A 27,321-nucleotide genomic window follows, 5' to 3' on the forward strand; every position below is an offset into this window, starting at 1 on the left:
TAACAAGATTAGCTAGGAATAATACTTTGGACCTGTCTAACCTCCAGTCTTTCATGGATATTTTTACTTACGATTGGGTAGGTTCTTACAATCTGACAAGGTTGTAACTAAGTTAAATACATTAAAGTCTAGTGAAACAACTCTATCTGATTTGACAATCTATGCTCGTGGGGCTATAGCATTTCCTGGGAAAAAACCAAGCCATTTTTGATCGTTATTTTTAAAAATGTTATAGCATGGATTGTGTACAATAATGGGAATTTGCCAACTCATGGAGCACACTTAAATGGTTTTTTGTATCGGTCGCGGCATACTTTTGTAAGCCCGCTCACTTTAGATTGCCTTCTGAAGATGCCGGCGCCGAAAGGGGACTCTATGCGCGGCTTGTCTGTTTTTATTTCGGATATTAGAAATTGCAAGAGCAAGGAGGCGGAAATAAAACGAATAAATAAGGAATTGGCCAACATACGCTCTAAGTTCAAGGGCAGGGTTTGTGGTTTTCAAGCTGCTCTTCTTCATTTTTGATGCACGGTTATTCTGTAATATCCATTTTGACCCCTTTCTGCGCGATACGTGTACTTTCCACTTTGTTGGGTCGATGATGCTTGGTGTGTATATTTAGCTGACTTGTTTGCAACCATTGTTCGCGTTTCACTCCCGTTGTGATTTTATGATAGGTTTCTTTTGCCTTGGCTTTCATGATTACTCCCGTATCCTTTTTGTGGATTTGTATGCTTCAGAGAATTTATTTTTTTTTGCTAGTGAATATGATACTATGCTTAATAGTTTGCACTATTTGATGCCCTTTGTTATGTCTTTAGTTGAGTGAGACCATGTCTTATTATACTTACTTCCTTCCACTTAGATTAGTGCTGATTTCTTTTTAGGAGACAAAATGCTTGACGGTTATCATAAAAAGAAATATGTCTGTAAACTTCTCTTCATATTTCTTTTGGGCCACGACATTGACTTTGGTTACACTGAAGCTGTTAATCTGCTTTGTTCCAATCGCTATACGGAGAAGCAGATAGTACGTTTATTCTATAGCTTCGTGACACTGTCTTAGGGGTATTTATTCATCTCCGTTCTCTTGAATGATACCCATCCACTGATGAATCTGGTGATAAGTCGCATTCGTGATGACATGTCCAGCCGCAGCACGGCTTTTGTCAATCTTGCACTTCAGTGTGTGGCTAATATTGGAAATCGCGAGATGGCCGAACAATTTGGTTCGGAGATTCCCAAGCTCCTCGTTTCTGGGTACGTGTTGCTATTACCATTTTCAAATGCCCCTTTTTAGAGAAACATCAGATTCCATCAAACAGAATGCTGCTTTGTGTCTTCTGCGTCTTTTGCGTGTCGCTCCTGACCAAATGACGGACTTGGACTGGACTCCTCGGGCAATCCATTTACTAAACGATCCACACCTCGTATGGTTTTTTCCTTATTGGCTACTGGGTATTGGCTTGCTTAATGATTCACCGCATTGGAATTGCAGGGTGTTGTAACATCAGCGGTCAGTCTCATTGAGGAGCTTATCAAGAGGAATCCAGAGGAGTGCAAAAGCTGTGTTCCTCTCGCCGTCGCTCGTTTGGGCAGAGTGAGTTGCGAGGTTTAATTTGGCGCATATTCAATGCATATTTAAACCCATGTTTTTTTGTTACTACATTGCCGCTTCAGTTGTACCTGTATTCATAAAACCCCATTCCACTTAAATTTGTCGTTGCAATTTTAGTATAATACTTAGACCATTTTTATTTCGTTGATTTTTTTTTCGTTATTTTCTGTTCTCTGCCATTGTAAGTCGTCGCCTTGGATCACTAAGGTTGTTGTGTCATCATTGTAATGTTCCCTTAAATCCGTTCATAGTATCTGCGAATAATATGCTCTTACTTAGCTTTGCTTGTTCATACATTAACCTTTAAACCCCTAATTTTCTCTCGGGAAATCGATGCCCTTATATTGCTTTCTGTAAACATACTTCGTACATCATATATTATTTTCTGGTACGTATACTGCATCAACGATAGGCTCGTTGCCAGGCGAGCATAAACTGGATGTGCGCGTACTTGCGCATGGGTGCCTTTTATCTTTTCCAATGTACGCTTACATTTTCAGGGATACCAACTTTAAGGCTCAGTGTACTAACTTGCTCTTGTGTTTTCCCCGTTCAGTTAATTACATCTTCGTACACAGACCTTCAAGACTACACTTATTACTTCGTCACCGCACCCTGGCTTTCTGTGAAGCTCCTGAGGCTTCTGCAAAACTACCCTCCTCCTGGTACGTTTTACATTAAATATATCAGCCTTTCCAATGCATGTTACTTCTTCCTCTCAGTTGTTCTATGCCCTCATAAAGACCGTTAATCCTTTGTTTAGGTATTTTTCTACTAGAGACTTTTGGTAGGTTCCTTTGGTGCAGGTGCGGCTGGCATGTAAACAGTGACACATTTGTATACCGTCTACATCCTCCTGTCATTTTATTACTAAACCAAGCAAAATTTTGCATACTATATGATATCCTTCCCTATGGTTAAGGCAGGCCATGATTTTTATATGGTGAAACCTCTTCAATTGCGTTCTTTGTCAGGGCATCATGGCATGCTTTTGTAGTATAATGTTCACTTCAATACTCACCTTTCTGCGTTGCCGTTTATTGCCCGAATTTCGCTCGTAGCGTCTGTGAAGTGTGATAAAACTCATTCTTTATTGTTCGACTTAAGTGACCGATTATTGCCTATCAAGAGGATGAGGAGACTAATTTAGTAAACAAATTATTAAATCCTACTTTGTAGAGGACACAACGGTGCGCTGTCGGCTGACTGATTGTTTGGACACCATTCTAAAGAAGGTACAAGAGCCACCCAAGTCTAAGAAGGTCCAGCATCCCAATGCAAAAAATGCGGTTCTTTTTGAAGCCATCAATCTTATTATCCACATGGACTGCGATCGAAAGTTGTTGGTTCGTGCTTGCAATCAACTTGGCCAATTTCTTCAGCACAAGGAGACCAACCTTCGCTACCTGGCTCTTGAGTCACTTTGTCTTCTAGCTACCAGCGAATTCAGTCATGAGGCTGTTAAGAAACACCAAGAAACCATCGTCAACGCCCTTAAGGTAATGTAAATTTTTCTCTTTCGCTTGACAATGCGATTCATGCATGTTCTTTAGATGAGACATCATTTCATAGGTTGAATATGATTAATGTATTGTCGCCATCTATGAGTATACCAGAGTTCTAGTATTAACATGCATTTAAAAATCACTACTCTATTTGATTGCTCATAAATGTGTCTTTTGGCAGATGGGTGTAAATTATGTTGATAATCTGGTTTAAAAGTTCTTAAATCTTTCGTAATCGGTGATGCCAGTTTGTAACTCTGTGCTGCGCAGATAAGCAAGATTGGCATTGAATTTTTCCTATTTTAACATGAATGAATCGCTTTTTTTCTCCAAACGAGAACTTTTCTGTTGGCCCATTAATTTTAGGTTGAGCAATCGCTGCGTTATTTTAGTATGAAATTGTAGATTACTGCCATTTTTTTGCCTAAAACGACTGAGCTTTGTTTTCTTGGCACACTAAGTAAAATTTTTCTTCACTACCTCATGGCACAGGAAATTTAAAGCACTGGCGCCTACTACTATCAGGATGTACTTATGATAAAAGGCAGTAGCATTCTGTACAAATTTTGTAAAAAGTGGAATGAATGCTCCTCTATGCCAATGTCATCGCCCGTGTGTGTTGATTAGACGGAGCGTGATGTGTCGGTGCGCCAGCGCGCAGCTGACCTCCTCTACGCGATGTGTGACCGGTCAAACGCACAGGCCATAGTTGGAGAGATGTTGTCATACCTGGAGACCGCGGACTATTCCATTCGCGAGGAGATGGTTCTCAAGGTAGCCATCCTGGCGGAGAAGTACGCTATCGACTACTCCTGGTATGTGGACACTATCCTCATGCTGATCCGCGTAGCCGGCGACTACGTTAGTGATGAGGTCTGGCACCGCGTTGTTCAGATTGTGGTCAATCGGGAGGATGTGCAAGCCTATGCTGCGAAGACTGTCTTCGATGTAAGCCACCTATTTCTCTCTTCCCTTCCTTACACCTACTTCCGGTCAATTTTCTTCTTTTCTCTATCTGTGATTATTCAGCCATGAACGGAGGCGAGTAGCCACTGCGTTCGGCATGCTTGTGTATATATTCTTCTGAGCAATTTCTGTGCATTTAGTGTCGCCTTCTTGCGTGACCGCAAAACCACATCTGCGGCGGCAGGGTGCAATAAAATTGGTGGGAGACATCCTCCCCCTCATTTGTTGCTTCGTTAGATTTTTATTTGGTACCATGTATTCTCGTCATTGCTTTTTAGGCTCTAACAGCTCCAGCTTGCCACGAAAATATGGTTAAGGTTGGAGGCTACATCCTTGGTGAATTCGGAAACTTGATTGCCGGTGATGCACGTTCTTCGTACGTCCATTTCCTCAAAATATATTGATAGTTTAACTAACGCCAGTTCTTAGTGCGGAACGGCGTAGCCTTGAGCTTGAACTGTTTTCCTACGTACTAATGGGACCCGTACTTTCCACTAAATGCTCTCATTTACAAAGATTCGAACTAATGTTATCACTTTTCGGCTTTCCAGACCGAGGATGCAGTTCGAGCTTATCCATAGTAAGTATCATCTATGCACACCCACGACACGCCAGCTTCTCCTCTCAACCTACGTGAAGTTCATCAACCTCTTCCCCGAACTGAAGGAAACGATAGTTGAGGTTCTTTCACAGGATAGCAACTATCGTAGCTCCAATGTTGAGATTCAACAGCGATCTGTTGAGTACTTAGCCCTCTCAAAGGTTGTCACTGAAGACATTCTGGTCAGTTAACACCTTTACTGTGATTGCTGTTTCTGGATCGACATCTGTGTCAATTGTGAAATGAATGGCCTTTAATAGATTTTACAATCTTTTTCCTATTATAAACTACCAATTTCCGCAAGAAAATGTGCTTTTATGACACCTTGTTTCATCGGATGTAAAATCCGACTTGTTATTTAATTGCGCACTAGTGTTTGCGCCTTTAGTTGTAGTGTAAGATTGCATCCAAATTTGACTTCACATATATCATGCTTGTCGCTGTTGTTGTTGTCATTTCTGTCAAATTGGCGTTGGCCTGAAAATCATTCACATAAACTCTGTCATCAAATTTTTTCTAGGCTTCATTTGATTGGGATGCTGTCGAACTTCGTTAGATCTTTGTACGTAGAAGTAAACGAAGCCTCTCAGCATTGGCTAACTGCCGCTCAACCCTGTCTGTGATGTCAAAAGCTAGCTTCACTTTGTCTCTTTAGGCTACGGTTTTGGAGGAGATGCCTCCATTCCCCGAGCGGGAGTCGAGTATTCTGGCCAAACTGAAAGCTAAGAAGCCGGAGTCCGATGGTCTTTCCTCAAGTGTGAAGACTAGCGACCGAATTCAACAGAAGGCCACCTCTGCAAACGACACGGAGAAGCCACCAGTGGTAAGGTTTATAGCAGCGTTTTCCTCCTCTGTCCGCCTATTGCGTTTGCACAAGTGGATTTAATGCATCTTCCCATTGGTTGGCTAAGTTGAGAGCAAGGCGTAGGTGCGGTTATGCCTCCGCTTTCTGCCCGCGAATGGGAGTAGAAAAGGGGCTCTCCTTTGCTTCATCCTTTTTCCCTTGCCTCCCAGATCACTGTTTGTAAATTTCGCGAAAGGCTTCTGTTATTCTAGCTGTGATGATTTAGGGCCTTCCAGCTTTTTATATTTGGAATGTTTAATTCTGAGATCGCTGTTTGTGGTTGTACATGGTTTTGATTTTGGGATTTCTGAAAACATTTGTTTAACGAAAGCGACATCTGCACAGCTTGTCCTGAGCAAATTCACAGGAAAATTATTCACGACACATATGTCCATGCATATGCGCACTTCCACCTTTTCAAATATTAAGTATCAAACAGAATTTCTCATTCATATTGTTGCTGAATTTAATTGCTGTAATCTCAAACATCTATCCTCATTTTCAACGCAAACCACTGAAGCGCGTAAAAATCTTGTGGTATCATCATTTCACTTGTATTCAATATGGTCAATAATTGCTTGAATGTGATATCAAAGTTGGTTGAAAACTAGCATAACGAAGTCATGTGCCCCTTTTCATGCTTGTTCAGCCCATATTTAGTTTTGTATCCATCCACAAAAGATTTTAAAACTTGTTTGATTAGCGTAATGCCTTTAAATTTGCCCCTTTTCATTGTTATTAACATTTTAATGAGACGTATGTATATAAGATACCCTTTTTTGGAACAGATCCATTTGAGCATGTGTTTTCCTGAGTTAATTATGCCACTATTTATCGGTTCGTGTAATTGTCACCGTTGTTTTTCGTTAGGCCCCCGGAAACAACGGTACTGCAGAGGCGGATTTGTTGGGTCTCGGGTTGATCACGACCCCCGCCCCAACAACCACTGCGGAGGCCTCGAAGGCGCCGCCTGCCAGTACCAACAATCAGTTCTTGGCCGACATCCTTGGCAATGGTACAGTCGAGGCCGGCTCCAACGCTATGGTCCTCTCTCAGCCTCAGACCCGCTCCACGGCTCTCGTAGACCTCGAATCGGAATACATTAGGTCAGCTACAGCACTGCGCTTCCTTTCGAAGACCTCGTCTTCTATAGACCTTGACACTCCTGTTTAACGCTTCCTTGAAACTATTTTAAGGCTGATCTACAGGCCACAAGGTGTGCTGTTCGAGAACGCCCTTATACAGATCGGCTATCGATCAGAGTTCCAAGGCAATTTAGGCAGAGTGCAGCTGTTTTACGGCAACAAGAGCGGCTCGGCTATCACGGCTTTTGCTTCAAAGGTGGTGTTCTCGGAGATCTGTCCAACCACGGGCAGGAGTCCCCTCAACCTCGACCTTCGTCCTGCACCCACCACTATTGAGCCTGAGAAGCAGGTTCCGCAGGTCCTCAACATCGAATGTCTCGTCGACTTTGCTGAGATTCCTGTCCTGAGCATCAATTACTCGTAAGTCGCCTTACATTCCTTATCTTTTTATATTAAAGGAAGGGGAAGGCATGTGTCTCTCAGCTTCTCTACGTTTATCGGGTTACTCGAAGGTGCAAGCAAAAGCCTTGTTCCTCAATGATTTACATTAATCAATTCGCGTTTATACCATAAATATCATCTTCGAAAAGCATTACAAATTGGCTTCGACTCCTCCGACTCATCGGCTCGCCTTATTCTTTTTTCAGAAACCAGAATGGTTCGAATCAACTGTCGCTTCCGCTACCGATTTTTCTTAACAAGTTCGCTCAGTCCGCACCAATGGATCAGCCGACGTTTTTTGCTCGATGGAAGCTTCTTTGCCAGTAAGCACTCATGGCCCAATCATACTTTATTGTTTGTGTTGTCCAAATGCATAAGAATCCTATTTTAAAGGATGACAATTTGTTTCACAAGAATCAGACATTTATTTTAGACATTATTCAGTTCCTAGCAAACCTCAAAGTCGGGTTTTAACCACATATCGGTAGTTGGCAGAATTTTATGCAGCTAAATGTGAATTGCTCCTGTATTATTTGCATTCTGGTTTATAAGGCGTCGATGCTTTTTGTTTATATCAGACCTGGTCAGGAATGCCAAAGGGTGGCGGGAGCCAAGCTCTCCTTCAACTTGAATGACATCAAGCAACGGGTGAGTAGCAAGTGATTTTACCATGTCCATGTTCAACCACGTCCAAAAAACCACGTTACGTCGAAATTTCGATCAGGCGGCCAATCGTTGTTGTCTTTTGATATTGCCCTCTTTTTTGTGTATGCTCCCATGCCTTTCACTAGGAGTTAGCCGAAATTATAGCCAACGAAAAGTACGTGCCACTGCCAACATTCTAGCTATCCTTTATTTTATGCACTTTTATTTTAGTGCCTTTAAATTAACTCCTAAAGTTACAGAATTGCTCATTTGACTTCTCTAGATTTCTGGGTCAGGGCTGAGCATTCTACCAGACATTGATCCCTGCCCAACCAACATCGTGTGTGCAGGAATCGTTCATACTGCTAGTCAGCAGGTTGGCGTTCTCGCTCGAATAGAATCCAACGTAGGTTTTGCTACACCTTTGATCTGTGCCTCTTCTTTGTCTTACAGTCACTGCTAAATGTCGATTTTTATTGACAACTATTCGATAAATTGACTCAATAAACTCATTGAAAAATAAGCCCTCTAAAGAATCTACTTCTGCTTCCCTTTCCTGTTTCGTAACGTGAAATTGGGTTTTCACTTCTGAAAGTATTTTTTTGTTGGGAACGCTATGCAGCCTCATCAAAATCTTTATTTACCCCAGAACTTCCGCGTGACCGTCAGAAGCACTAAGGCATCGGTCTCCGACTGCATCTGTTCTATTCTGCTCACAGAGCTGAGATAAGTGCTGTCCTATCGCCGCAGTCCTGCTGACCGACACCCAGTGTGATGCAACAATCGCACCTCGCATTTTATAATGTCTAACATTCGTCAACGAAATAAAGCTGATGATTTTGGCTCAGCACGTCCGCTGCTAGCCTCTTCAATGCTCCCTTCCTTCCCTTCTGGCGCCCTTGCGACGACTCTCCTCGTGTGATGATTTAGCCGCTGTCAGTTGATCTCTTCCTACTGATTTTTCCCTCACTTTCCGTGCAAATACAAGAGCGTAGCACCCGCGCGCCACCTGTGTTGTCCTCCTCCCTGTGCGTGTCTGCATTCAGAAGGAAATTCCACTTCGGACGATTGCGGTCAATTTGTTATTTAAAGCAATCCAACGATCACTCCCCTCCCTCCCATTCCTGTTCGTGTTGTGATCGACCCTACCACAACTTTCCTAATCTAGAAAAATCTCTTCGCATCAATCTGCATTCCTTAGGCGAGTTGGTTGGGTTAAGGATTAACTCTAGATACATCCAAAACGATTTATCGTATTAAAATTGCTCTGGAATCGGTGTTTTGCGAAGAGGGAAAAACAAAATACTCGAAGCGATGATGAACACGGAGAGCGACTTTACTTCCCCCCCTAAGGTGTACTGACGAGTGTTCATATTCACAAACGCCACTGCAGTTCAGTCAGCAGAATCAAATCAGCAAGTTCTGAGCTATTTAATAATCACGATATCTACAGATATATAGAAGGCTGGGTACACGGCTACTGCTGTTGGGATCGCGCTATCATTTGTTGCAGCCGATTACGGAGAAACACTGAAACATCGATGTAGCGTTCCGCACAATTTTTGAGGCAATTGGCTCGTTTATCGTCCAGTTTTGCACCAGGAGTGCCAGTGTAGCAAAGGTCCCAGCAGCGACTAGTTAATTGAGAAACTTGGTTTTGGAATTCGGCCTGAGTCTGAAGCTGTTGAAGTGCCAACTTCATTTCAGCTTCACCTGCTATATTGGATGTTGATGACTGAAATGATGAGTCATCGCCAAAACTTGTGTTTGGGGACGAAGAATCGAATCTGTGACAATCAAAGATAGATTACATTCTTGGACATGAAAATTTTGGCGCGCCAATGAAACAATGTGGCTCAACACTACCACTAGGCGAAAGTGGGTGAAGCAATGTTTATAATCACTTCTAGAATGTCCGCCTGCACATGAAAAAGAATGAAAAATACTACCACTCTGGAATCTTTCAAGAGATTTTCCTAAAATACACTTGGAACAAGCGACACCCACCCGTAAGACATGACCACGCAGCCACCGGATTGCTAAGTGGCCCTCTTCTAATTCGCGGGTCTCGTTAAGTATTGTAAAAAAGTCAGTTTTCATCCTATGATTAGCAAACCTAAATATGCCTACTCGCTTTGAACCTCTATCGATTCCATTTCATTGTTTAAGCTCAAAATTTTTTTTGCTTAAAATATTTCAAAGTGAGTCTAACTGCAACTAAAGGGACTCAAGCGAAGTGCAATCCCCTAAATGCACACTTTGGGACTTTTATTTTTTCCTCTGCTCTTGATGATGTAATCGATTTGATTCACAAAACTCATGTTTACGGTTGTTTTCTTGTTTGACGAAATTCAATCACATCGGAGAGCAACTAGCCTACTTTCCATTAAATGAAAGCAGCAGCAGATTTTGTGGTTTTTTGGATGGTTGATTAATTTGCACTAGTGCAAAAGACTTCTTTTTTAGAAATTTTACTTTTGTAAATGCTTTTGATCATGGTTTCTTGTGAACGACACACAAGTCAGAACTGCCTCCATGGCACTGTTTTGAGGAAGTGCGGAATATTTTTAGCGAAGGTCCAATGTTTTTTCAATAAAGTTCTTTCAGACAGGCGAATGTTCAAGAAAACTTTTTGTATTTGTTAATACAACAGGAATGTTAGCAAGTTGAGGGTGCAAACTGAAAAAAAATTAATTGGTCTGTAAAAGCCCATATTTCTGCATAATCCATGTCGGTCAATAATTCTATAATAAGTTTTGGTGAATTTTGTTTGTATGATTCAGTCGGTTGCTGTGTCCCGGGCTATTCCTGAAGCCGTAGTAATGCAATGCCAGCTCGAAGGGAGGGCTGTTATAGTGTAGAGCTGTGCCATTGAGCGAAAGTGCAATCTGGGGTGGATGAATGCCTTGTATCCTTAAGCTTGGTTGCTTAGATCCTTTCAACAAAGGCAATCGGGATTATTTTATTCACGGTTAACATGCAAATATAAACCAGTCTCATGGTACACATGGGCTAGTTGTTTTTCCATGTATATTTCAGTCATCAGCAGATGCTATGATCTATCAACGCCTTGTTTGTAACGTGGAAGTAAACGTCGTAAACGTAGGCTCGTCGACTCTCGCAGTCTTTCTTTTTGTTGAGAGCGTAACTTATACAGAAGATATAGGACAATTCACCTTTCAGAAATGCTATTCATTACATTCTGGCGTTGGGTTGATGTGACAGGTCACTTGGTAACATCAATATGAGGTGACAATTTTGACCTTGGTAGTGGTAAATCTGATAGTTTGCTTTTTGGGTCTATCGTTCTTGATGATGATCCATAATTTGGGAGTTTCTCCGACTTGTTTTTGGGTGTGACCCTTTTTGGCGACGTCGAACCTAGATAGGCAATGCAATAATGCAAAGGAGCTTCAGGTAGAACAGGACAAGTTTCCAACAGTCTGGTGAGATGTTTTTTACTTCTATTCGATTGAAAATGTTTTCCCGTATACTCCAATTGACACTTCTGCATAGATTGAATCTTTTCCCTCAAGATTTGTCTCAAATTCCTCAGCGTTTGACTATCATCCTAATTAAGGTGAATTCTTGGCTAACATCACACATCGTCTACGTCCAAAAAACTACGTTATGTCGGAATTCCGATCAGGTGGGCAATGGCTGTTGTCTCTTGACATTGTCCTCTTTTTTGTATACTGCCATCCTGGCATAAAACAGAAAGTTCACTTTTGCGTATACACAGTGGAACGATTGAATGCTGTCGTCATTGAGGATGGAGTCGACCTTGCAGTCAACCATCGCTAACTTGATAAGTACCATTTGTCCGCATTAATCTGTCTGGAGCATTTATTGCCAACTTTTCAACAATCAAACGACTAAGGGTGAGACGTAAATCTAAAAATAAGTGGCACTTTGTCTCAAATGCTCAAAAGAGAAAAGCGAGGTAGTAACCCCTTGCCTTTTGTGATTAAACGGGTTTACCCATCAAACATATTTCGTGTAGTGCATCTGAACAAGTCAAGCTTTCATCCAAACTCATTATTTTAGCGTATAAGTTCGATAAAAAACGCTATGATTTATTTACTTAAGCTTTGGACATGCAGAATCTCCTGTTGTCTGAAGTCCCAAGATTGGTACAACCAAGGAACACCATTCAATTCAACAGTTGAGCTCGCGAATGGAATGTGCAGGTAGTGGACTCTCCCATAATTACATAAAATATCCATACAGCATTTCTGAACTAATAATAAGGACCTAGATTGTACTTGTATTTGTGCTAAACATTATACATTACAAACATAGAGCATAAGGTGAAACCATGAAGTATAAAAGACAATGAGCTCGTAGAGCTTAGTGGAGAAGCAAAACAAAAAAATGGAATGTCAGTGCCGCAGGTTCTATATTGTCTCAATAAATTCTGCGTAAATTGAAGGGCCCTGTCTGCCTGGATTATGGTGCCTGGCCCCCTCAAACTTCTCAGACGGTGGAAAGTAGTGACAATCTTCATAGTCATAGTTGCTGCTAACGATACTTTCACTCGAGCTACCTGAAGTAGCGTCGGTGAGACTCAATGATGACTCATAGTTGAGATCGTAGTCAGCAGCATTTTCCTCCTCATCGTCATACAAAATATAGGGGATGTCTGGAAGAAGTTGTGAAGCGGCCTCTATTTTCGGTGATTCAATGCACGTACAGTCATCCTTACACCCCAAACCCACCAGTATTGGGGTCTGTAAGTCGACAAGCTGTGGCTCCGGCAAAGGTACTGGACTTCGACATGCACCTCTGCTGTCACTTTCTAATCCGAATGATTGAGAGGACTTCGTCAGAGGTGAAGGAGAGGTAACAAGCGGTGACCGAAGGGAGGCTATTGAAGATTCACGAAGAGGGTCAGGAAGGACTGGTACCACCGAAGGAGAAACTGCATTTTGTTCTGGCTTCCGCCCATCAACATCAATCGTTGTGGTTACAGGAGTGAAGGAGACCTTTTGAAGACTCTCCTTGGCGCCACTTGCTTCGGGAGTGGGTGTCACTACACTCAACTTTACCCCGTAGATGTTCTTTATGTTTTCGTACCCCATAGAGGAGTGCTTCATGTCACGAGAGCGCCTTGTGGCGGTTCGAGACGGGACGCTGTTCACTGGAAGATATGACATCGCTACAGAGGAGGAGTCTTCTCGAGCATCGATAGAGCTGCTCATCGAGCTGTGACGATTGCTACTGCCCGTAGTGCCACCAGAACCCCCATATATTCCCACTTGCGAGCGTACTGAGGATTTACAGCCCGTATCAATTTCTGTATCCTCTTCGTCGTCTTCAGCAATCACCTCATCATCATCATCGTCTTCATCATCTTCATCCTCCTCTCTTAGATGACCGCTAAATTCGCTGCGGCTATTGGAGGAACGACTTAGCCATAGGCTGCTATGTTGGCTGCCGCGTTTAGTGCTCGATTTTCGTCCACGTCGACGCGAGCCACCTCTGTGACTGTAGGAGTTTCGGAGAAGCGATCTTTGTGTCATCTGCTTGCCGAAGTCGCTGGAGCTACTCGGAAGGCATTGATTGCGTTTCAACACGAAGAGGAGCAAAAAGCCGAGCATAAGAGCAAACACGACCCCCAGTATGCCTCCGATGAGGGCAGAGAGGTGCCAGTTCTGCGTGGTCGCCTGGGTACAACGCACCTCGTAGGCGTAGTTGTCCGGAGAGACGGGAGTTGAGGGCTGTCGTACATGCCAGTTTAAGGGAGAGCGGTTGGTAGTTGTCAGGGTGGATGTTGTGGGTGCAGGTGTTAAGCCGAATTTCGTTGATTGCAACCGGTGGTGGACACGTAGACAGATAAAGTAGGTAGTTTCAGGACGTAGGTTTTGCAGTGTGAAAGAAGTAATTGGCTGAGTTATTATTTCTGTTCTCTCAAAACCCTCGTCCAGTGGACTGTAGTAGAATATCTAGCAAACACGATTAAGGAGCATTAAATAAAATCCAAAAAACCTAAAGTATTTTAAATTAATAAGAGTAATTCCTTCATTACATTACCTTTATTGAGAAGGTTAACATGAACTAAAAATTGACGTTTGGAAGTTTCCTTCATCAAGACATTATTTCCACCCTTGTGGTCACGCAATGTGTTTTTCTCCAAGCGTCATTTAAATACCGCACTTCACCAAAGTAGCTAAGGACAAACTCAGTGTTACAAACTGGGGTTGGATATTTACCTTGCATCTTTTTGTCTTTGCTGAACGAATGCTTAATGGCAAGTTTGAGGGCTGTAATTTCAGTTATTCCAAAGCGAATGAATGTATTTGACCATTGAGATCTTTCCTCTATAGCCTCCTACTGCTTTAACTCGCCACTATCCGGTGTGCTCCTCAAGAGGGAGCATCTTGCTTCTAATCTGCAATGCCACCTTTTTTTGGATTTTAACGCATTTGACCCTCTAAACATTTATAGTAAATATCTTTGTGGTATAACAATCACTTTAATCAAAACTAATGGCAAATCACAAAATTGGTTCAATTTTTTTAACCGAAGGTAATTTGCATATATTTTGCATTCAACTATGCGGATCCTTTAGCCATGGTGGTTCAGTTTCCTATTTGGTGGCATAGCATTCCACCCATGCTCGCACCCTCCGGTCCGACTGTGGGTATGTGATCCACCTTCCATACTAGCACGTCCTACACCATCTTCGGAAATGTCTCAAGTCCTATATGTGTGGCAGCAGCAAGCAAACCTCAAGCAAAAGGGCAACTATCCGGATAATTTTAAAGGCTTAGCGAACCCTGACTTCAAAGAAGGAAGGAAAGAAGGTGTCTGCTGCAAAAGGTTGATTTGGTGAGAATTTACAACAAAAGGGTTGTTGAAGCCACATTTACTTTGGTGGTCATCTAACCTCGCGTCTGCAAAAAGGCAATTAACATCTGAAGTGAAAATACAAGTGAACTGTGTAAACGTTCATAATGAAGCCACCCACGGTACTCATATGTGGGGATTTGAATCACGTGAATAAATTTTACCCCAGCAGCAGAATGGAACCGGGATAAATGGTTGAGCAGCATTGAACTGACAAAGAGACAAGTAGGCCTCTTTAAAATGTCTTCTTAAAAGGCTATTGATACATAAAATTTACTCATCGTAGGCTCTTGTCCATACTTGAGCAACGAATTCCGCCAAAGTAGTTCACAGAGGAGACACAAATCTTAACGCAATGGAATCGACGAGAGGCATCACTCATGTTGAGATTAAACATGTTTTAGTTTCTGTAGAAATTTATTTACTTCCACTCCTGGGTTATGGGTTGGCTGTTTATGTACCTACTGTGCAGTGGTAACCAAGTTGGAATAATGGACAGGGGGAACGCAGAAGGAGACGCTCAAATGCAGCTATGCACTCAGCTATGCAAAACGTTCAGTCTCCAAGAGTTTAGTTCCCAGAATGGTAACACCTCATTCTCCTTCTTCGCGTGACCTCTAACCCCTCTGTAATTTAATACTTCATCTTCGATACTGATCCGCCATGTGACGTCTTCGGAGATGGCTCGTAGTGCTATACACCTGGAGCAAGAGAATATTATGTTTGAATTTATGAAATGCATTAGCGCTTAAGTCGTTAACACACCCAGTTGTTTTAGAGGCCTGCAGTTTTATTCCTGCAATAGCTTAGTCTTAAAAAACGGCGTTTAATTGGAAGGCCCCCCCACTGACTCATTAGCGCATCGGCATGCCAATTGCCATCTTTTTGTACACTTTAGTGTCAACCCGCCGTTGAATGGTCTACAATCAGCTTGAAAGCGCCCTTCCTTATACACCTTACTTTGGGAGCTTCATGCGCTTCCTACGGGGGCTGGTCGTAGGTGCTTTCACTCCTGGTAATTAATGGCTGGGAGAAAGGAACAAGATCTCGCACGTAATTACACTGTTTCATCAGTTGAATGATTTAACTACTAAATTATATTTCTACTCCTTAACAAACAGTGTTACCTAATGCACATTTCCAGTTTAAAATATGAATAAAGTTGTCGTACGGCTTTTGCGTGAGAGACCGGCTACAGTCTACGCAATTTAGTTTCAAAGTGAAGCAATCCTCTCTCCAGTTCTGTGCATTTAAATAAGCTTCAAAACAGCAACGCTGCTCTGAGACTGTGAACACTACAATTGGGGTTGACAGATATTCTCAAAACGTCCTCCCCGATCTGATAAGAGGATTTGTCTGTAATTATCGAATCAACTTCAGGCGGGATCGCACAGACTGGTCTGCGTAGCTCACCTCTTAAAACGTGCAAAGCATTTACATATGAGTGGGTTTACCATACACTTTGCTTTATAAAAACAATATTGTACAGGTGAATTTCGCACTGAGCATTGGACTGCAAGCCATTTCCTTTTGTTTTGAAAGATTACCTGAATAATTCATGAGCAACGTAGATTCGCTTCACCCTCTTTTCCTGCTCGGTTTTTGTGACCGACTACTTTGCAGAGGATAACAGAGTTTCAACCTCATTTACTTCCATTCCCAAAGAATGAAAATAAACTAATTTACCGCCACTGTCAGATTATACAAAACCCAAGTCCTCTTTCTGTTTATGCACCGAAACAATTGGCATTAATTTGGCCTAACGTATTCAATGAGTTTAAGTGTTCATTAACGTTCCAAAATTTATCCAAACACTGAAGGGTCTGTGTGAAAATTTCACGTATATCTGGAAAATGAATGCGTGGAAAAAAGTTGGAGGAACAAGTAGATGAATGCACTCATGCACGGATTGAAGCAGAACATGTCGGTCGCGTTGCTTAGACATTCATTCAAGTCAACCCTCAAGGGACTGCCCCCAGGCCAGGCTGGAGCTAAAGAGCTAGCAGACATAACCACCTATTCCACCGTCGTTGTGGTCGCCCTAACAGTCATGCCCATGCGTCACCCCTAGGCACGCCCGGCTCCGGGACTCTGGACGAGGTTATGAGGGTGAGGAGCGGATGGATCTTCGCAATGGGTAAATTTATGTAGTGAAATAGTTTTAACATCAGGCTTGATGGGTACAGAATAAATTTGTCAGAAATCACTCTACGCAATTGTAGCTTCTAATACACCTTTGCATTGCAACTTTCAAGCTAACTTTCGGTAGGTCAATGCCAAATTAGTTTTTTGTTTATTTAGTAGTCATGAGTAAGTTGAAAAACGCAGCATGCCCATCGCAAGTAAATTCTACATTGATTCATTCGCCTCAAACTTTGACGCCTTACTTTGAGTCGTGCAACAAAGAGCCCCTCATTTACAGCACAAATCGTACCATTCAAAAAAAGGCATTGATACTTGTCTGTCTTACTGGAGTCTGGAAGCAATGACCCTAGTCAATTTTCAGCTTACGCAGACAACATCTGAATGAACAGGTAATCCCACTCCTATTTATCTCAGCATCATGAAGTTATTCAAAAAAACTACACACGGAAGGAAAAGTAATTCCCAATGTTTGGGATTTTGAAGGTATTTATGCTTACTCAAAACCCATTATCTCCAGCCTCTGACTATCTTCAGTAATAATGATGCTTTTTTTGGATGAAGCGCTCTATTTGCTTGCAAATCATCTTTCAATTAGCTGGCAAGCATTAGATCCACGTCTTATGTGGCCTAATAAGACAGCGAGAAGAGGAAGGAGAAGAAAGCAGCGTGTACTAGGAAGTGGATTTAAGAAAGGCATATGAGACGGTTGGTAGTTACATTTGCAAATTGTTACAGAAGGTAAGGCGCGAACGCATAAGCAGGGGCTGATAAAGTTGTCAATAGTAGTGGTGCTGATGGCAGATTATCACTGTGGGAACTCTAGCAAATGACTCAAGACTTTGCGAAAATTCAAAACACAAATGTTCACAACTGTAAACCCTCTTAAGTTCACTTGAATTAGGTGCGTAGGTGAAAAAGAAGCCTTTTATAGCACCGCTAATTCGGTAATAAGTATATTTTATCAGCTAAAGTGGCAGTGTTTGCAGACATCAGAATCCTCCTATTGCCCATTGTACTATGTTATTTCTATTTTGGAAATCTTATTTGTTATTCAAGAGCTGCCATGACTAATACGGGTATCGAGTGAGTAGAGCAGAAAACATATCCACACACCACACACAGGTTACGCTTTTCATGTATACCGCTTTACAAAGTATGTAATAAAATAAAAGGATTTACAGTTTCAAGGAATGGAAAAGGATCTATCAAACGTGAGGCACTCTTGTAGATCCTCTCAATGTGAAGGTGACAGTGACTATAAGGTGTGACAATGGAGGTAACTTACGCTTGCCTTTTCAAAGTAATGGAGGTCGACACCATAGTTCCAAGTCCATTTGGCGATTAGACTGCGCCCATCCGACCATGGCGAAGTAACGAAGAAGTTATCCAACATTTGTCCACGAACACCTCGGGAACCTTGTTTCTGTGATTGGTTGCAAAATGGTGCTGCTTAAAATGCTGCATCTTCGCGAAGGGCAAAGGTGCCTGTGCTTGTGGGTTCTAAGGGAGCTCTCTGGTCTTAAGTCGCCCAAAACTTCGAATAGTAAATTTGCTCCTAAGTGATCGAGAAAGTGCGTTGCATATTGCATTATCTAGTTCCTTGTTCGCATATATACCAACTGCTTTTCGTTATGTTAATTTTTTGATGACTTTATTGTCCCGGAACAATAAAAGCTTCTCTGTTGAGTCTAATTTTTTCGTATTTCCCTGTTCAATGCAGAATTTATTTCATGTAGTTTGAACCAAGACTTTACCTGGGAATTTATTTCCACGGAACTTTAGGTTATGAAGAGTTAGACGCACATTTGCAGGGCGGATGATTTGTAAACTAATAGGAAAATTTTCATAATCCAAAAACAGTTCATAACTTTTCCAAAATATTTTCCACTTACTTCAAACAAGCTAAAAACACCGACGAAGCTTAACAACTGGCAGTGGTCATAAAAGCACGTAGGTTTGCTTAATTATACTAATTATCCCCGCTATTTATAAGTTCTATTTATTCTCCAAATTGCTATGCCAATGCTAATTATTTATAGGGCATTATGCATTGCGTGACCGTTTATACATATGCCCTTCTTGGCCGTTGCACAAATCCAACCTCCTCTGTGCAGCGTGCCCAGCATTCACGCTCAAAAGATGTCCAGTCCTCCCCAGATGATGGACGAGTAGGCAAGTGTAAAAGTGCATAAAAAATGAATTTGAAGCGCTCATCACCGAGCCATGGTCCAATCTTGTCACAAACTCTCTATTACTTCTTTATTGTGTGCTACTACTAGAATGAGGGAGTCCGTGCATTGCTGATCAGTGTGTACAGATGAGTGACAATGGGTCACGAATCACTTCTGACAGTAGACACATCATTCGCATATCACTTGTGATCGCATGCGGTCGTGAAGTCTGTGCAATCCACGCCTGAGACAAGGATTTCTCGCTCCCGCCATACGGCTCGATTAATAATAGCACATTACTATATAAACCTTGAATCGGTATATTTGCTGTAATATCTGAATTATGATCCAATGCACCAATCTAAGAAATTCAAGTAGATACATTGGAAACATGAAGTCGATTTTAAAGGGATACAAAAACCCTAGAAACGTCGTAATATATCAAAGTGGGTGATCTACAAAACAAAAGATTGTTTAATCATTTACACTTGCATTATTTTTACGCACAAGGCTTTAATGTACAGATAATTTTGAGTATTTTTACATTAAAGACTTAGATAATTCAATCTCACTCGACTGATAAAGTAGGTATCTTTTATTCATATTAAGGCTTTTTAAAGTTCCGTGTTAATTTACAGTTATTAGTTCTAGTACTTGCCATTTCCATCATCTTGGGTTTGTGTTAATGGACCCAGAGATTCTATTTGTTGCGGGTTGAGAGAGTCGTAAAGGCTGCAGGACTGTGTAAAACTATCACGTGATCAAAATGGGTTCCATCACGATTCATTTAGCGCTGTCATTCCATATTGATACGTATGGAACTAAGCTTTCAATTTCCAATCACATCATGCCGAGTGTGGAAATCAAAGCGAGTGCACTTTTAAACGATGCTTCCTTCAAGGCGAAACAAGGCAGGCTTCACTGTACAATTTAAATCTGCAATTTTTTGAACTGGTTAAGCTCAATGCTTTCTCTTCCTGTTGGCAAGCGTACGCATTCAAGCGAGCAGGAAAAGGCATGCCTACATGCTGTAAGAGGAAAGTGGAGTTGACGAAGTTGTTCCCCAATCTGTGAATTTGCAATAATTCTGGGGCATTATTGTTTCGAGTGATCCCTACTATAACTGCTGGTGCAGAGGTGCACCAATTAATTTTAGCACTTTCATTTCAGGTCCAATTTACTACGCAACCTACCAACCACAGGTTAATTGGTATGTTTTCGGCTGCACACTTACTCTACCAGTTGAGGCATCGCATTGCAAATACCGGGACAGCAGTAAGGGAATTAATTGCCTCTTCTTTTTTTTCCAATGTGTGTGTAATTTTTATGTTTCTGTTAAGTGCTTACCACAACGGATACCTTTCGACTCTCCTCTAGCCTCTTGATGATCTACGTTTGGCCTTTGCCAAACATTGGAAACTGTTGTTTTTCTTTTATTTTACTCAATCACTTTTTAACCCACTTTTAAAAGCATTTTATGCAGTGGAAAACTTGCCATTTAATTAAGTTTTATAACGTTCATCCTCTACTACTGCCTTTGCTCAGGTGGAATAAAGGATCCATCATTGTGTTTATTAAACCAAAGCCTAAGCGCACGTATGAATGCAATTCCTTCCTTCGAAGACTTTAGAAAAAGAGTCGAGGGGGGTGGATTTATTTTTGTGAAGCAAACGCATTTCAACTCATCCACTACCAGTAAATCGTTGACACAGAGGCATATGGGACTGTGTTTACGGCCCAACTTTATTATCAAATAGATAGTGGGGTTTTTGATATTGTATTCTCAAAGTGGGACTAGGTCAAAGAACTTAAAATTATATTTCCCATATCTTAGTCAAAAAGTTTAATAGATCAGCAAAACATCGAGACCTTAATGTCAAATGCCTTCATCGCCGTCCTTGACCTCCATGTCAGTCAATTCATTTCAGAGCAATTTCTTAAAGTCAGTCATTTACCCTGTTGTGCAGGTCGTAGGCCAGAGAGAATTCCATCACACAATCAGCGAAAAAATAGGAATTTCACGGTATCTAAGCCAAGTTGTTATCTGAAGAGCTATGTTATTTGCATTGTAACTTGATTATGGATGGAGTATGAAGGGGTTTTACCTCGACCATACGATCTGTTGTAATTGCTTACGCGCCCTTATTGAAAGGGAACTGAAATTCCTTCAAAAGTTTTAGTACCAGATTCTGTTTTCCTTTTGCCCGCATGCTTCGAATCAATCCCGTTGGGGCTTGCATCTTAGAGGGTTTTCTACGGTTTCTATTCTACCCTCTTTGATTACCTACGCATGGATTTATGCTATGTTGACGAAACGAGACGTCGCCTTGTAATTCGTCGGTCTCTGAGCCTTCTCAAGATAATTACTTTTACCAAGTCTTTAAATAAATTTTATTTGGGGCAAGGTCCCTCAGTAATGAAGCTTATTTTATTTTAGCCGTAATTTGTAAGAAGTCGCCGGACACTTTGATCCGTCTATCCGACTGTCTCCAATGCACGGCTTCAACAATCGCTCAAATAAGCTCTACAAGTGCCAAACTATCGTCCAGCAGCCTGCTTTCTCGTCGTCGTATGCTAAGTGCGGCTCAATTGTTCGGTTCCAGATATGAAAATACCGGTTAATGATTGACTTTAAAATCTCGCCATAATCGTCTCTAGGACTGTACAAGACACCTTTTGTTCTAAACAAAGTCTTCGGGTCTTTCAATTCTTGAAATATGCAGCAAAAATACACTCTGTTACTCTCTAAGATTTTTAGGCATAAAATTCCATTTTGGTTTCCTGGGTATATTTGATGGGGCAGTAAGCACCCTGTTAGCTATATTGTGATAAATGCACAGTCACTATTGTTAAACACGTGCTTGCAACTCCGTGGGGTGGTACGCAAATAATGCATCACTAAATTTGGGCATAAAGACAATCATTATCTACACAGGTATGTTGTCTCAACTCACACGCAATTGCGGCAGTCGATATGAGTTATTCCATAGAGGGGCTGAGGGGAAGAAAGTACCTTCGTGGATGGAGTTGAGCCTCTTCGTTCGTTCCCCGCGTGCCATGGCGTCGGCGCTTTGTGGCCGTGAGGGGAGGCACACGCACACACGTCCACGCACACACCTCCACATTCGTGTGCGTACAGTTCAATGGAGGCGACCAACGCCCTCAGCCCATTGGCCTAATCATGACAGTACGGCGGGCTGTCCAATGGGCGGGCAATGATCCGCCATCGTCCACAGCACGGCTGCTTATTTTGCGCCCAAGTGCTCGCAGAGAGAAACGCGTTTGCAGGCACACGATTTCGCCGTTTGCTTTAGACTTGGACCAAAAAATGCTGCCAGGTGGCTGATATGCACAAAACGATTAGACTACGAGACCACAGAATAGCCAAACCAAACAGGTTCCGTCTCACCATTATGGGACGATTTACCTTGTTGATTAAACACATGAGGTCGCTTCTTGTAAAGCATTCCCAAACATCCTGAAAGTAGCACGAAATATTTTAGTATACATGGGATTTTTAGGTATTTAAAAGCTAAGATGTTTTTAAGAAAATAGTTTTATGCCACAGGCATTTTAAATTCTCATGCAGAACTGAAGCCTGTATTTTTGCAGTTTTAACATGACATCAAGGATGTTCCAAAGCCCACAAATTCGATGCACTTTGTCATTTCATGCAACGTTGGTTTTCGTCGAGATACATCTCTTTAATTGGGGAGATTTGTAAGCTCCACTGCCTTGTTAATGAAAGATCGCACGTCATGTGGTATGAGAACAGTTAATCGCTGATTCGCCCTCTTCCCTCCCTTCTCCCAACCCTACTTCATTAACGCTAGGCTGGATATATTTTTCCTACTTCGAAATTTTTTCATCACCAGCGACGCTGGAAAGCTAAAAGAAGTTGGCGCTATAAAATCACTTAAATTGTGCTCAAATTTTTAGAGAAGTTTAGCATTGTAGAAAATTTGTAGGTATTTCTAGTTCTCTACATATCGTATAAAGGTGATGGAGCGAAAGTGAACTAGGATTATGCTTTTACACACTGCTCTACCAGTTGGGGTTTCGCAAGCAGAGCTAATGCATAATTTCCTCGGGACAGCGTCACTGCACCGGTTAGTTGTTGTGCTACTTCAAAACAACTATTAGTAATCTGGACTCTATGCGTTGTCGGTACGTGCAGCTAGCGGGAGAAAAAGTAGCCCTTGAATTCATTGCTAACAGTAGAAAAGTGGGTGACCACCTGTTGATCGCCCATTCTTCCATATGAGAATTGTCATATGCATATAACTAAATTAATGATAAACCTTCTCTACAATGCTCTGTCACTAATCCACGCTCACTCGTTTGATAACATGATTCGCTTTTAGTATTTTTCCGCTGGCCAAACCTACTTATCTGTCCCAACTTTGCAAACAAGATTGTCACAGATGATACAAAATCGGTTGCATTTACTTAATTCAGTCAAAGTCCTGTAGCCCAAGGATGCGATCTTTTGCATAACTTCGAAGAGCTGTTTTACAGACCAGTTTTCAGCCCGCCTTGAAAAGTAGAAAGGCTAATGAGCCTACGTAGAAATAGAGGAAGTTGCGAATCTCATGCGTTACATAGCTAAAAGAAAGAAGATAGCGTTAGTTTTTCGCTTCTATACATACAACTAATGCTTGCAATAATAAGGACGGCTTTTTCTGGAAATATAGCAAAACAATTGTAGGTTTCAGCCTACAAATCCAAGAAGTTCATTCAACATTACTGATGTTTGGTGTTCAGCTTTTTTATGGATTTTTCCTAATCTATTCTAGCGATGCGCAACAGCATAGTAAGTTGGGTGACAAGGCACTCACCTGCCAAAATTGCGGCCTACAACGCAGTGCCACGTTGGACCATAGCGTCGGTCGAACTCCTTCTTGATGTGTGAGGCAATGTCCTTCTCGATGGTGTACTTTTCTAGTGCAGCTCCGGCTAACTCAATGGCCAGGCTTTGCATCGACTCGTCCATGTCGCTATTCCGCACCACGGCCCTCTCGCCAGCCACATTTCGCGACATTATGGCCGTCTACCTTCTCTTCTACCTGTCTCACACATTGTTATATGTATATATATATATGTGCCTATGTACGCAACAGTAGCCTGGCCTCGTTGCCTCCTACATATTGTTGTCCATTTGCAAATGAGATGCGGAATAGATTATCATATCTGCCATCAAGACACAGCGTGACAATGTTTCCCGATGGTCGGTAAGACCCCGAAGCTTGTAGCAAATTTATTCATTTAGTTTTTAAACAGTTCCAAAGGAACTGCAAAATAACAAGTCAAGGTATTAATAATTTTGTCAATTTGATTTCTTAAAGGAAATTAGTTGTTCATTTTTCTTAACTCCAAAATGATACATCATCAAAATTCTGAAATGGCGTAATTTCATTTTGTAACTTTTAGCTTTGTTCAAGAAATTTCAATCTGCATTGAATGAGTTAAAGTAGACCTTCCAAAGTGGCGTAGTAATGAAATGATATGAGTAGTTCGGTAAAGTCCCCGTAAATTGGGAATTTTCTAAACATAACAGCTTATGCTACCCTCTGGCAATTGCATTCAAAGTAAGAAGTATAGATACAAATGTGACTCTAACAAGAAAGTTGTAGGCAAGGTACTGTACCCTCTCCGTTATTAACTTTAAGCTCTCCAGTCCTGTTTCATGAACTCAACTTCTTTATGAAAACTGTTAAATTACTGAATTGTGGAGCGAGACTCCTCGGTCTCCGCTTCCCGATTCCTAGCGTTCCTAGACAAGCCCGGTTGGTTTGCTTTGGACATCTTTAGTAAAGACGACAAGATGTATAGGGAAAATACAATATTCAAGAAGGAGGGGAGCCGCAGACACTAGGTAAGGGAGAGGGCGATCCAGTTACAAGGTTCGAATTTCCTGCTTGCCTCCTCCCTGAAAGCCCATTCAAACAACATAAGTATTACAGAATACTTATAAAAGATAGGTAGACGAAGGCGGTTATAGATGTCTCATACAAAGCCTCAAGTACACAACTTTTGCATGCGATTTCGGAACTTCTCATCAGGCTCTAATTTCAATAAATTTTGTTGCAGCTGCTCCTCCATTCTCAAGATTTTCTTTAAAGAAATTGTTTGTTGTAGTACCTTTGTAAGGATTTTGTTTTCGGGAGTACATTGTGAAAATAAAGATGCAAACAGAATTCTGTTCGGTAGGTAGTGTCATATTCTGGTATATATATCAACACAACTGTCGTCGAAACTCATATGATTACTTTTTTTGCAAATAGGGCGCTGTCTCTTGTCGTTGGCGCATAGAACCTATTCGTCATAGTTCTTACTACCGAAAGCACGAGTGGCACAAATCACTGGTTATAGGTTGTAAGTGAGACTTTAGGGCACCGCTAGGCGAACGACGAATGTGCAGAGTCGGCTGCTAAAGCATCGGTAGAGTTGAATAAAAGCTTTCGACTTATTTGTCAAATATAGTCCTATTTTGCTGCGGGGGCTTTTACGTGGTCTCCCAAAGTTTATTATTACTACAAAATATGCCTATCTTTATTCATTTACGGCTAAATATGTCGTTTTTCTGGTTGAATTATGTAAAACTTTGATGCTTTGCACTTTGCTAAAATTTCGTCAAGCTGCTGTGAAGTACCGGCAATATGAGTTGGCATTAGCTAAGGTTTGGTCTCAAATTGCTGGGGTGACTGCGTGACTGTGGATTGTTGGAATGAAAGTTCACGCATTGTGCATTTAGTGAAGCATTAAGAGGTGGAAGTTCTACCTGGTGACAAATTTCGTGTGCTTTAAAACATTATTCGCTACACGTAGTGGAGGTAACAGCATGAAACATTTTCAAATCGAATTCAAATTTTTTGACGCAAGAAAGTAACGGGAAAATTTATTAAGCCATTGGTTTAATTTTAATGGATTTAAGGGCCTTGGATCAGCAACTAAACTCTCAATTCTGGCGCATTTGCAAATTACATCACTTGCTCTGTAATGTCTTGTGATCACTTCAGGTGGACTGGGGTACATGACGATTAGACATTTCTGTGGAACAATTACTTGGAAGATAATCTCCAAAATCAGCGTAAGTATTGGTACGGACATTGTACAAGAGCTCCGCTATCTGCGAAACAAAGGCGACTATCACAACCTTATCTCCTCGCCAGCGAAAATGATTCGCCGCTGCAAACATTAGACGGTTCGCATTCGAGGCTCACAGGGCTGCAGTCACGCGCAGGGTGTGCTAGGTTTCTTAAAGAAAAGTGGCCATTTTCGCGAAGCCTTGATGTGCAGTCCGTAAGACACTGATCAACACTAGCATGCACCGTTTAGTGGCACTTGTCGCATAGGACTTTCAATTAGAAGTCGCATCGCCACTTGTTATCTAGCTCATTCATGTAGTGAAATAGAGTCTAGAAAATGGGTCCGTCATAGGTTCTTTTCAGCACGCATTAACATTTACCGCTTCATATTACGGAACAAGTCGCTCTAACTCAAAATATTACCTGAGAATACACGTTCAGTCCTATTTTTCGTATCAGATAATCAAAGGAAAGATTAATGTATGCATTATTAAACCAAAAATGTCTTGAAAATACAAATGTAGTAACCTGATTGACTATTAAATACCTAAGGAAAGCCGTGATGAATGGGAAAGCGAATGATAGAATCAATTTGCTTCTACATAGCAATCAAAAACAGAAAGCCATTTTTTTAATCGCGGTCTCTTCAGTCTTGAGGCCTGCATTTTCGTTCTGGCGATAATGTCGGAATGCTAAGCCAATAGTTTCTTATTTTTTCCATAGTACTTGCAGCTTTGGGACTGTCTTGGCTGTTGCAAGAGAATTTGATGTGCAAGAACAATAGTCTCAAATACTGTGAGTGTCCTAACTTCTGGAAACTTACAGCAGAAAAGTCATGGAAGCCAGGGCCATTTTGACAACTGACTCAATTGCTTGCTCTGTAAGAGGCCGAATAAAAACAGACTCGATTTCCACCAAGGCTACCTCCTAGGCACTCACGCAGAGCTGAGCCCAGCAAGTAAAATAACACGGATTAAATACTTGGTGGCACTAAGACGAATTGCTACGGAGGGTAGTTGGACAGCTTCAGCTACGTGAAGCTGGCTCAAATATCGCCCATCATTAAATAGCTGATTTCGGGTGGATATCCTTACTAATAGCAATTGACATACGAAGTACATGTGGAGTTACTTGGAAGCCTTTTGGGACGGAACTATCGTATCAGTTATGTTAGGACCGTGGACATTCTACACTAGGAAGCTTCGCAAAATCGAGTCAGATATACTGTAGGGCTGCTAGGTTTGTGAAACATCCTTTTCAAGAATTATAGTGAAGACGGGTATTTGCATGGGTTATTAACTTCATTTTTGCCCTCACCTCACAGTAACCACGAGGTGCGACAGCATGTGTGTTGTGCTAACTG

At 41.6% G+C, this 27,321-nt stretch overlaps 5 protein-coding genes across 5 annotated transcripts in view; 2 read left to right on the forward strand and 3 right to left on the reverse strand. All coding sequences in view use genetic code 11, as the record gives it.

Moving 5' to 3' along the window:
* Positions 1-351: 351 nt before the first annotated feature.
* EGR_06448 (AP-2 complex subunit alpha-2) lies at positions 352-8,435 on the forward strand (the record flags this gene model as incomplete). The annotated part of the gene is made up of 17 exons (XM_024495697.1): positions 352-489; positions 866-1,030; positions 1,067-1,260; positions 1,301-1,430; positions 1,499-1,600; positions 2,175-2,283; positions 2,798-3,117; positions 3,751-4,071; positions 4,368-4,465; positions 4,641-4,872; positions 5,346-5,513; positions 6,405-6,640; positions 6,731-7,039; positions 7,267-7,383; positions 7,639-7,708; positions 7,989-8,111; positions 8,355-8,435. 17 exons carry the CDS (start codon positions 352-354, stop codon positions 8,433-8,435), a joined length of 2,913 nt encoding a protein of 970 aa, XP_024349858.1.
* A 747-nt stretch (positions 8,436-9,182) lies between these two features.
* Positions 9,183-9,723, reverse strand: EGR_06449 (Mitochondrial import inner membrane translocase subunit tim-8; the record flags this gene model as incomplete). Its single annotated transcript, XM_024495698.1, has 2 exons — positions 9,183-9,492; positions 9,713-9,723. The coding sequence occupies 2 exons, from the start codon at positions 9,721-9,723 to the stop codon at positions 9,183-9,185; spliced, it is 321 nt and encodes a 106-aa protein (XP_024349859.1).
* Positions 9,724-12,102: 2,379 nt separating this feature from the next.
* EGR_06450 (hypothetical protein) lies at positions 12,103-13,759 on the reverse strand (the record flags this gene model as incomplete). Its single annotated transcript, XM_024495699.1, has 2 exons — positions 12,103-13,650; positions 13,739-13,759. The coding sequence occupies 2 exons, from the start codon at positions 13,757-13,759 to the stop codon at positions 12,103-12,105; spliced, it is 1,569 nt and encodes a 522-aa protein (XP_024349860.1).
* A 9,637-nt stretch (positions 13,760-23,396) lies between these two features.
* Positions 23,397-23,911, reverse strand: EGR_06451 (Dynein light chain 1, cytoplasmic; the record flags this gene model as incomplete). Its single annotated transcript, XM_024495700.1, has 2 exons — positions 23,397-23,475; positions 23,709-23,911. The coding sequence occupies 2 exons, from the start codon at positions 23,909-23,911 to the stop codon at positions 23,397-23,399; spliced, it is 282 nt and encodes a 93-aa protein (XP_024349861.1).
* Positions 23,912-27,125: 3,214 nt separating this feature from the next.
* Positions 27,126-27,321, forward strand: part of EGR_06452 (LAG1 longevity assurance) — a gene marked incomplete at both ends in the record, with an annotated part of 12,118 nt that continues 11,922 nt past the window's right edge. The window contains one exon of the mRNA XM_024495701.1: positions 27,126-27,184. Coding sequence (XP_024349862.1) covers positions 27,126-27,184 — 59 coding nt within the window. The remainder of the gene's footprint in view (positions 27,185-27,321) is intronic.

This window comes from Echinococcus granulosus, assembly GCF_000524195.1.
Source record: "Echinococcus granulosus chromosome Unknown EG_S00057, whole genome shotgun sequence".
Taxonomy (NCBI): Eukaryota; Metazoa; Platyhelminthes; class Cestoda; order Cyclophyllidea; family Taeniidae; genus Echinococcus; species Echinococcus granulosus.